Source organism: Chiloscyllium punctatum, chromosome 45, assembly GCF_047496795.1.
Source record: "Chiloscyllium punctatum isolate Juve2018m chromosome 45, sChiPun1.3, whole genome shotgun sequence".
Taxonomy (NCBI): domain Eukaryota; kingdom Metazoa; phylum Chordata; class Chondrichthyes; order Orectolobiformes; family Hemiscylliidae; genus Chiloscyllium; species Chiloscyllium punctatum.
The window spans coordinates 19,001,215-19,012,357 of record NC_092783.1 but is presented as its reverse complement, the minus strand read 5'-3'; the positions used below and the strand labels follow the sequence as shown (position 1 = coordinate 19,012,357).

The 11,143-nt window shown below is 43.5% G+C and overlaps 1 protein-coding gene across 2 annotated transcripts; it reads left to right on the top strand.

The window, feature by feature from the left end:
• The first annotated feature begins 1,651 nt into the window (after window positions 1–1,651).
• Window positions 1,652–10,552, top strand: rpl10a (ribosomal protein L10a). 2 transcript variants are annotated; one of them, XM_072563391.1, is made up of 6 exons: window positions 1,652–1,707; window positions 3,481–3,552; window positions 4,857–4,937; window positions 5,296–5,444; window positions 9,519–9,691; window positions 10,337–10,552. In XM_072563391.1, exons 1-6 carry the CDS (start codon window positions 1,703–1,705, stop codon window positions 10,505–10,507), a joined length of 651 nt encoding a protein of 216 aa, XP_072419492.1. In that variant the 5' UTR covers window positions 1,652–1,702; the 3' UTR covers window positions 10,508–10,552. The 2 variants fall into 2 exon arrangements, with proteins under 2 accessions (XP_072419492.1, XP_072419491.1); XM_072563390.1 differs by having other exon boundaries at window positions 1,682–1,707; window positions 3,478–3,552.
• The last annotated feature ends 591 nt before the right edge of the window (window positions 10,553–11,143 follow it).

The following is an 11,143-nucleotide window of genomic DNA, read 5'->3' as shown; positions in this document are numbered from 1 at the left end:
CACCGTCTATCTCCGACTTTGAGTCAACTTTGTATCCAAATGGCCAGCTCTCCTTGGATTTCTTGTGATCTAACCTTGCTAATCAGTCTACCATACAGACCTTTCTCGAATGTCTTGCTTGCTGAAGTCCATATAGGCAACGTCCACCGCTCTGCCTTCACCTTGCCTTCCAAATCTTTTTGCCAGATCTCTTTCCCCATTTTTTGATATTCCAGAAAACCAACCTGTTTGAACAATCATTTGGACTTTGTAACCGGCCATTCTTTGGTTCACTAATTCTTCTCTGATCGTGTTCCTGGGAAGCATCTTTCGACTTAAGGGATTATTTAAATGCAAGTAATTATTGCAATCTGGACCACTAACTCATGTCATAGATATAATATTCGTGCCTTATGACCTCAATATCTTTTGGCAGCTGTTAACAGCCAAAAACGTTGGGCATAAGGCATAAATTAGAACAAACACTTTTTTTAAAAAAACAGCAAACACCTGCCAAGGGCATCTTGTGTGTTGCAATAAATATCTGTTCATCATTACTGTCACCCATGGTGCCTTAATTTCATCCGCATCAACTTGGTGACAAGCCAAGTGTGGCACCTTACCAATGCCTTTTCCTATTTTTATGTATTCATTGACAGGATATGGGCGTCACTGGCTATTGCCCATCCCCCAGAAGGCAGTTAATAGCTAACCTTATTGCTGTGGGTCTGGAGTCGCATGCCAGTTTCCTTCCCTGAAGGACATTAGTGAACCAAATAGATTTTTCCTGACAATGGTTTTTTTGGTCATCGTTAGACTCTTAACTTCAGATTTTCATCTGCTGTGATGGAATTCAAACCTGTGTCCACAAAACATCCCCTGGGTCTCTGGATTAACATTCCAGCAATAATACCATGAGGACTTTGTCTCCTCATTATTTCAGCCGTTTCCCCATTACCTTAGAACATCAAAAAACTAAGTGTGCTTTTAACAAATCATGCTGGCATCTCCTAACTCATCTGGTCCTGCAACTAACCGTTAATTTTGGCCTATGTTATGATTCCTAAATGCACTGAAATCATAGTTACAGACCTGTTGTTATCTGCTTACCCTTGAAAGAAAAAGAGCTTAAAATAATCTGTTAAGAAAAAAAAATCGAGTTCCCTTTTAATCTGGGCGTAAGGGTGCAGAAGTAACTGTAGACAGTTTCTTAAAAACTTTAATGATGAGATAAAGACAAATATATAACTTTTTCAGAAGCAGTATTAAAATTCTGATATCCCCATTTTAAAAGGATTGTAAACATGAAATACATAAAAAGCAAAGGTGTAATCTTAGCAGCTGTGAGGTAAATTGGAAATCCGTTTCAATTATGTGTGAAAATGTGAATAAAATTTAAACCAGTTGCATGTTAAATTAATATTTGGAAAAACTGCTGTATTCTGTAGGGGTTTAAAACCCCCGGACCTTCCGAGGAGGGGACTCTGGCCAGGGGAAGGGAATTCCTGTTGCACAGCAACAATTTACAGCTGGAAAGAAATTTTCATACTTCAATGCTCTCTTCAGTTTAACACGAGAAATAAAATGTAAACCCTTGGTTTTAATTTAAATTATAAAGAGAAATGATGATTGCCGAATACCCTCGCGAGAGGCGGGAGCCGGTCCGGGTATAAAAGTGGTCAGTTCCGGGCGAGTGGCCTCTTTTTCCGGAGTCACCGTCAGGATGAGGTGAGGCCAGGCTAGGCCGCAGGCTGCTCGGACAATCCACCGCCATCCTCCCCGTTAGAGCGCACCATCGGCCCCCGGCTGCCATCGGGGGGGCTCACACTGACCTTACCGACCTGTTACTGCGGCACTTGGGAACGATGGCGTCTCTGCCGCGGAATCCCGTTCCGTTTTGTCTCCAGGCCCCGGCAGCCTCCAGTTCACAACACAGTGTCCATGTCCCTGAGGTCTAGCCCTGTCATAACTCCTGTGCACCGATTCATCTTCCATTTCTTTGTCTCCTCACTTTGTGGGGATATATTCTCTGGAGGCTGAGGGGTGGCGATAAACATGTGGAGCTGGACCACCCTCAGTAGGTCACAGAGTCATTGGTCAAGCAGCATCAGAGGGGTCAACGTTTGAGGTCGGCACCTTTAATCAGCACTGGATCAAAGGGTCTGATCTGAAACGCTGACTCCCCTCTTCTGCTGCTTGACCTCCTGCTGTGCGTTTTCAGTTCCACGCTTTATTGACTCTGACTTTACAGCATCTGCACTTCTCACATTCTCCAAGGCTGAGACGTGGAGGTGTTGGGCTTGGGGTGGACAAAGTTTAAAAAAAATCACTGCACACCAGGTTATGGACTATAACCTGGCTTGTGTGACTTTTAACTTTGTCCAAGGCTGAGGGCTGACTGTAGAGGTTTATAAAATCATGGAGGGGCATGGGTTGGGCACATACTTTCCTGAAGAAGGGCTCATGCCCGAAACGTCGATTCTCCTGCTTCTTGGATGCTGCCTGACCTGCACTTTTCCAGCAACACATTATCAGCACACACTCGAGATGACTTCCCTGGGTTGGGGAAGTCGAGCGACCAAGGGTATAGGTTTAAGCTGAGCGGTGAAAGATTTAAGTGACTCAAGGGGCAACCTCTTCATGCAGAGGGTGGTGCATGTATGGGCTGAGCTTTTAGGGGAAGTGAAAGATCTGGGGTATGGGCTGAATGCTGGCAAATGGGCTATATTAATTTAGGCTGTCTGGTCTGCATAGTGTCTGCTGTGCATCTCTGACCTGATCTCCCCATCATCTGAGACCAAAACGTATAGGTCAACCTAAATGCCATCCCCAATGCAGTTTTCAATTTTCCCCTAATTGAAGGAAAGGCATATTAACAGTGAAGGTTCACTAGGTTGATTCCATGATATAGAGGGTTTGACTTAAGAGGTTGACTAGGTTGGACCTGTATTTACTGGATGAAAAGGCAATCTTACTGAAAGAAGATTCTTGGAATGCAGGGTGGTGGGTACTTGACAGTGCAGATCTGGGTAGTTTGTTTCTCCTTTTAGAGTCTGGCATCAGAGGATGTAATCTGAGTAAGGATTGCTCACTAGGATGAAGGTTAGGAATTCCTTTTTTATGAAGTTGGTAAGTCTGTGAAATCCCTCTGTAGTGAGTTTTGGAGCCTCGGTGGTTAAGTATTTTGAAGTCTGATGTACTGTAGTGAGAGAGGGATTCAAGGGTGCTGGGGAGATTAAATTAAAGGTTATTGGATTAGCAGATCTCATGAAGTAACATGGCACACTCAGGCTGATTAGCCTGCTTCTTGTCTTGTGAATGGTATGGTACTGATTCACTTCATAGGCCATTCATGTTTTGAATGCGTAATGATACTTACTTAGCCTAAAGCCCACCTTCAATCATTTCTATTGAGTTCAGTTATGCAAGGGTATGGGTTTGAGAATTAGATGAATTGCTGTTTCAGAACTTAATTAGTATGTTTTCTTTGTGATGAAGCAGCAAAGTCTCCCGTGATACCCTGTACGAAGCTGTCCGAGAGGTCCTTCAGGGATCCCAACAGAAACCTCGCAAGTAAGTCTCCTGCTTTGTCACATTCAAGGATTTGAATACAGAAGCAAATAAACTTTGTTTCAATTGTACAGAATGCTGTTTAAATTGCACCTGCACGCATTTGTGCAATTCTCTTCTGCTTGCCAATGGAAGGGTATACCTCTGAGTGCAGTAGGGGTTAACCAGACTTCAGATGTGGGTTCCTTTTGAGAGGTAGAGGAGGTCAGGCCTCTAACCTCTCTCATTCAGGAGAAAGGAAGGTAATTTCCTAGAAGCTTATAAAATTGAAAGATGTAGACGTAGAAAGGATGTTTCCCCTTGCTATGGGATCTAGAGCCAGGACGCAGTCTCAGAATATAGGACATACATATAGGACATACAGTATGGGGCTGTGATGAGGAATTTCCTCAATCATGGCAAATCTTTGTGGAGCTGTGTATCCTGGACCACAATTTCAATTTATTTTTTAAATTCCTAAGACAGTTTTAATATTTATTGCTTTTACCATGTTTGAAATTGCATGTGGTATAGTTTAGTTCCTTCAGTAGTGATATGCAGTCTGTAGAAGTGTTTTGTCCAGGCATAGTCCTGGCAGTCGTAGCGTTTGTGTGACCATGTCTACCGTGTGCCATAGGTACTGTGTAAACCTCAGTGGGGCATAGCTGCCAAGGCTACAGCAGGATTGTACTGTTTAGTTCAGCATCATTCTTCCAGGAAGGAGAAATCAACCCAATTCCTTGCTTCTCAGGTGATCCTTGCCTGGATGGGCTGATGCTAGATGAGTGTTGAGGGTGGGTTTGGGCTTGGCTTTAACCATTGGTCAAACTCTCTACCAGCACTATCTATGCTTGTACACAAAAACCTGTCACATGCTGGTCTGGCTGCGGATCATCTTGCTTATTTTGAAGCTGCTTGTGGCTAACCCCATGTGTCACCACCCAAGGCGACAGAGTTGAGGCCCTGTCTGCTTCCTAAAGTGGATGTTATAGTCTTTTGGCATTAACGTTGCATAGATGTAGATGCATGACTTTGGAGTCTAGATCCAGAGGGCCAGTGTCTGTTTAAAAAAAAAGCCATTCAGGACGGAGAGGAAGACAAACCACTTTACTCAGGGCAGTGAATCTTTGAATTCTTTAAGCTTGGGCTGTGAAAGCTTTGCCATTAAGTGCAAGACATCAAAGGACATGTAGGATCAGGGCATTGGGACGTATAGTGCCACAATGGCCACATTTTTCCTACATCTGACTGTTGGGCAGCTGAAAAGTTTTGTATAGTGAGTTGATCTTTCTTTGTCTGCATAACTGATGGGCATATCTTCTGTTTAGGTTCCTAGAGACTGTGGAGCTACAGATCAGTCTGAAGAACTATGACCCTCAAAAGGACAAGCGTTTCTCTGGCACTGTCAGGTTCGGCTTCTTATTGCTAACCCAGTTCTCAGTGCACAAGTTGGTGAATAGTGATTGGCTTTGTCCATTTGCAAACAAGTAAATGTTCTTTCTGTTCAGCTTGTGCTACTGAAAAACATGGGTAGTTCCACTCCATAAGGGGTTTGGAACGGACCCCTACCCTGGGTCTTAAAACATGAGGGGAGGCTAGGGGAGGCAGTATTGCCAATCCTGCCGACCATTTGTAAGGAGTAAGTTGCTGGTGGATAAGACACATGAGAAGCCAGCTAGGGTAAGACATTCACAAAAGCTTCCTTTTGAATGATCTGGGTTTTAACCACATCCTGAAGTTTGACTGTCTGATGTCCTGCTGGTTTAGGTTAAAGAGTGCCCCTCGGCCGAAGTTCTCCATCTGTGTGCTTGGTGACCAGCAGCACTGTGATGAAGCAAAGGCTGCTGACCTCCCTCACATGGACATTGAAGCTCTGAAGAAGCTGAACAAAAATAAGAAAATGGTCAAGAAGCTGGGTGAGTTGGAGGCTAATTGTAATTGGAACCTGAGCATTCTGGAGTTCAGTTTGGAAATGTTCCAGTTGATGTAGGGTTTGACACCTGCATTTCTCATGCATTTATTTGGTAGGAGCCAGGAAAGAACTGCTGAAGTTTAGATTCTGAGCACTACATTTGAATCATTGGATAAGATTTTAATTGTGTTGATTTTCATGCATGGTTACATATTGTATGGTAATTAAAGGTATTGAATGTTTAGGAGTGCAATTCAGTAGCTTGTGATCTTGGTTTATAAGGTTGTATGATCAGTAAGAAAATCTCAGTCTGAACAAGAGACCCAGTTATCCACTTGTGGCATTCTAGGCTTGCTAGGATATTGTAATCAATATGTGTCTGATAGTCTACATCCCTGGGTACTGTAGTAGGTGGCTCTAGAATTCATGGATGCGTTGGTGATTATTTTCCAGAGTTCGATAGATTCAGGATCAGTTCCTGCGGATTGGAGGGTGGCTAATATTGTACCACTTTTTAAGAAAGGAGCGAGAGAAAGCAGGAAATTATAGACCAGTTAGTCTGACCTCAGTGGTGGGAACGATGCTGGAGTCAATTATAAAGGATGGAATTATGACACATCTGGATAGCAGTAGCAGGATAGGTCAGAGTCAGCACGGATTTATGAAGGGGAAATCATGCTTGACTAATCTTGAATTTTTTTGACGACGTAACTGAAGATGGACGAGGGAGATCCAGTGGATGTAGTGTACCTGGACTTTCAGAAAGCTTTTGATAAAGTCCCACATAGGGGTTTAGTGAGCAAAATTAAGGCGCATGGTATTGGGGACAAAGTACTGACTTGGATTGAAAATTGGCTAGCTGACAGGAAACAAAGTAGTGATAAACGGCTCCCTTTTCGGAATGGCATTCGGTGACCAGTGGGGTACCGCAAGGATCAGTGCTGGGCCGCAGCTTTTTACAATATATATTAATGATATAGAAGATGGTATTAATAGTAACATTAGCAAATTTGCAGATGATACAAAGCTGGGTGGCAGGGTGAAATGTGAAGAGGACTTTAGGAGATTACAGGGTGACCTGGACAGGTTAGGTGAGTGGTCAGATGCATGGCAGATGCAGTTTAATGTGGCTAAATGTATGGTTATCCACTTTCCTGGCAAGAACAGGAAGGCAGATTACTACCTAAATGGAGTCAAGTTAGATAAAGGGGCAGTACAAATTTCTAGGTGTTCTTGTACACCAGTCAATGAAGGCAAGCATGCAGGTACAGCAGGTAGTGAAGAAGGCTAATAGCATGCTGGCCTTCATAACAAGAGGGATTGAGTATAGAAGTAAAGAGGTTCTTCTGCAGATGTACTGGGCCCTGGTGAGACCGCACCTGGAATATTGTGTGCAGTTCTGGTCTCCAAATTTGAGCAACGACATTCTGGCTATTGAGGGAGTGCAGCGTAGGTTCACGAGGTCAATTCTGAATGGTGGGACTATCTTATGTTGAAAGATTGGAGCGACTGGGCTTGTATACCCTTGAGTTTAGAAGACAGGGGATCTGATTGAGATGTATAAAATTATTAAAGGATTGGACACTCTGGAGGCAGGAAAGATGTTTCTGCTGATGGGTGAGTCCCGAACCAGAGGACACAGCTTAAAAATAAGGGGTAGGCCATTTAGGACAGATGAGAAACTTCTTCAACCAGAGTGTGGTGGGTGTGTGGAATGCTCTGCCCCAGAAGGACGTGGAGGCCCAGTCTCTGGATTTGTTTAAGAAAGAGTTGGATAGATCTCTTAAGGATAGTGGAATCAAGGGTTATGGAGATAAGGCAGGAACAGGATACTGATTTAAGGATGATCAGCCATGATCATATTGAATGGTGGTGCAGGGTCGAAGGGCAGGATGGCCTACTCCTGCACCTATTGTCTATGTGCCCTAAGTAATTTTAAGAATGACACTTAGGACTGGTTCGAATATCACGGTTTTCACCTGAACGTGGAATTACGAAAGGTTAGAAGCTTTAAATAGGACTTTCAGATCAAAAGCCTTTGCAGTTCAGTGGCTGTGAATCTGTTTACAAAACAGTGACAAGCAGTGCATTCATCTCAATTTCTTGAGAATGCAAATTCGTTAACTTATTGAAATTGACTATTCAGCATAGACCAGGAACTGTTCGGCTTGCAGATGGCTAAATGGGATTTATTTTCCAGTTGTGTTCATGCCCATTTCCAGTAGAATTTACTCCTATTCAGCTCCGTTAAGCCTCCATTAAAGGTTGTACAGATTTGCTCATTCTCGTCTACCTCTGGTAAATGAACTGAGACAAATTGTCTGTTGGGACTTGGTTCGGTTTATTCATTTGTTTCTGAAAATATTTCAGTTGCTTTTCTGAATGACACAAGTCTGTTCACACCACGATTGATTTGAGTCAGATGTGCAGTGAGGAAACAGACCCTTCGGTCCATCTCGTCCACGCTGATCAGATATGCTAACGTAATCTAGTCCTATTACCCCTTCCTTTCCATGTACCCATCCAGATGCCTTTTAAATGCTGTAATTGTACCAGCCTCCACCACTTCCTCTGGCAGCTCATTCTATAAACTCACCACCCTCTAGAAAAAGTTGTCCCTTTTTAAATCTTCCTCTCTTAGCCTAAACCTGTGTCCAATTAGTCTGGTTCTGGATTGCCCCACCCCTGGGACAAGACCTTGTCTATTTACCCTATCCAAGCCCCTCATGGTTTTATAAACCTGAGGTCTCTCCTCATCCTCCGATACTCCAGGGAAATCAGCTCCAGCCTGTTCAGCCTCTCCCTGTAGCTCAAATCCTCCAACACTGGCCACATCCTTGTAAATCTTTTCTGTACCCTTTCAAGTTTCACAAATCCTTCTGATAGGAAGAAGACCAGAATTGCATACCATTTTCCAAAAGTGGCCCAACCAATGTCCTGAATAGGAGAAAGTGAGGACTGCAGATGCTGGAGATCAGAGCTGAAAATGTGTTGCTGGAAAAGCGCAGCAGGTCAGGCAGCATCCAAGGAACAGGAGAATCGACATTTCGGGCATCAAAGAAGGGCTGATGCCCGAAACGTCGATTCTCCTGTTCCTTGGCTGCTGCCTGACCTGCTGTGCTTTTCCAGCAACACATTTTCAGCAATGTCCCGAATAGACAGGCAGGAGGCTGGAAGATCACAGGGTAGGGTAGGGTGGGGGGGGGAGGGGGGGGGGGGGGGAAGCTTCAAACTCTGCAGTCCTGGCAATATCCTTGTAAATCTTCTCTGCACCGTTAAGTTTCACAAGATTCTTCCCATGGGTGAGTAACCAGAATTATATGCAGTATTAAAGTGGTCTCACCACTGTCCTATACAGCAGCTAAATGCTGCATTCACTGCCCTGTCTACCTGTGACTCTACTTTCAAGAAACTATGCACCTGCATCCTTGGCTCTGAATCCTGCCTTAGTTTGCCTTCGCAAAATACAACCCCACCCATTTATCCAAATTAAGCTATCTGCCGTTGCTTTGCCTGTTGGTGCATCTGATCAAGATCCTGTTATGCTGATATGATCTTTATTGTCTGCTATGCCATATATTTTGGTGTCATATGCAAACCACCTAATCATTCCTCATATAGTCACATTCAACTTTCAGCATTGATCAAACGAGCCTTTAAATTGGAAAGAGTTTAGCTAGGGTGCTGAAAATATATGCAAATGGGCCAGGTGGAGGAATTATTGTCATGATGGGAGTTGGATTGCAAAAGCAGTTCAGGCTAAGAGATTTGTTTTCTTTTACATGAAGAGAAATGTGCTTTCAATGGAAATGGGGTCAAAGCAGAGCAGTGAGCCAGAAGACCAGAAGAGAAACCCTTTGGTTAGAATTTGAGATGGGACAAATTGTTGTGGAGTCAGCTTTGTTTGTTCTTGGGATGTGTGCCATAGGCAGGGTCAGTATGTGTCAGTGACCTTGCTGCCTTGAGCCAGATGGATATAGATTCAGAGGTGACCATTGAAAATTGGATAATGCTGAAGCTGGTGAAATTGGACCAGTTCAATGCTGTGCTATTCTGATTGAGTACTTTTCTTTTTCAGCAAAAAAGTACGATGCCTTCCTTGCCTCCGAGTCCCTTATTAAACAGATTCCTCGTATTCTGGGTCCTGGTCTGAACAAGGCAGGCAAATTCCCTTCCCTCCTCACTCACAATGAAAACATGCTCACTAAAGTGGATGAAGTCAAATCAACTATCAAGTTCCAGATGAAAAAGGTATTTGATCTGTTGGAATTCAATTGCACAACTATATGGAACCAGCTCTAGGAGCTCAGCCTGACCAGGGTGCGGTATAACTTTCTAGAGGGGATTCAGCTGACAACAATGAGTGATTTATATACTGCATGCCATTGAAGCTGCATTGCTGTTGAAAATCTGAACTGTCTGTTAATGTGTTGGCATTCCCAGTAACAATATTGGTGATATTTCCCTGGATCTGAATCAGCTGATGCTGGGGTGCTGTTTACATTGTTGGAATTTGTGATTTTCAGATGAGATTTAGTTTGCCTCTGACTAGAAACATAGTACATGATCATGCAACAGTAGGCTAAATTGAGCCAGTGCCTTCAACAGAGACAGGAACGATATTCCTGAACTATTGCAGAGTTTGGCAATGTTACCACGTTGCTTTGCCAATGACAGGGTGTTGAAGAAAATGGTTTGAGTTGACTGAGGGTTATGCAGACTGCAGTAGATATGAATGATCTGCTGATGTAGAGTGCGGGGGATATAATAGTTAGATTGTTCCTGTTGATGTGCTGTTCATCTGGACTTTGATACAAAAATTCCTTCAGAGTTGGTATGGTTGTTTAGGAGTTGAGCCATCTGAAATGTAGCTTAATCAGTCTTTCTTCCCCTCAGGTGCTGTGTTTGGCAGTTGCAGTGGGCCACATTAAAATGACTGAAGAGGAACTTGTCTACAACATTCACCTAGCAATCAACTTCCTGGTTTCACTGCTGAAAAAGAACTGGCAGAATGTGCGTGCCCTCTACATTAAGAGCAGCATGGGCAAACCTCAGCGCCTTTACTGAGTGGCTTTTGCTGTAATATATTTTTGAATAAAATGTTGTACAGCATTTGGTGTGTTGCTGATCAGTTAAGAAGCTACTTCATTGCAGTTTAAGTTCCTGGGGTGCTCATGAAGCTGTTAAGGTTCTATTTGAGGGACAAGACTGCATACTCGCACTGCATAAGGTGATGTGATCTGTCTGAATCCAGCTGGACACCAGGTAGTCATGAAAAGTGACTGAAAAATTAGGGTTTATTGTTCAATATATATACAAGCCCTGACCAGCTATAATGGGTACTTGACAAGAGCTGACATCACAAAGATCAAGTCTGACACTTCAGTCTCTCAAATGGAATGCCTGATCTGCTTAGTGCTAATCCTGAACTCAAATTCAGGTCTTGAATTAAAAGCAAGTTAACATGAATCCCTCTGATACTGAGGGAATTACCAGGGTCAGGAGTTCGTCAATGTATGGGTTGCCTGAGATGTATTATGGTCATGTGGTGCTGAAAAAGCACAGCCAGAGTCAGAATTTGAGGAACAGGAGAGTCGACGTTTCAAGCATAAGCTTTTCATCAGTGATGTTCAATGTTGCCTCTCCTGCTCCTCAGATGCTGCCTGAGCAGCTGTGCTTTTCCAGCATCTGAGTCCTCACTTC

Coding starts and splice junctions, on each gene's coding strand:
- rpl10a (XM_072563390.1), top strand. Junction 3,553..4,856: donor TCCCAACAGAAACCTCGCAA/GTAAGTCTCCTG, acceptor TCTTCTGTTTAG/GTTCCTAGAGACTGTGGAGC. Junction 5,445..9,518: donor GAAAATGGTCAAGAAGCTGG/GTGAGTTGGAGG, acceptor TTTCTTTTTCAG/CAAAAAAGTACGATGCCTTC.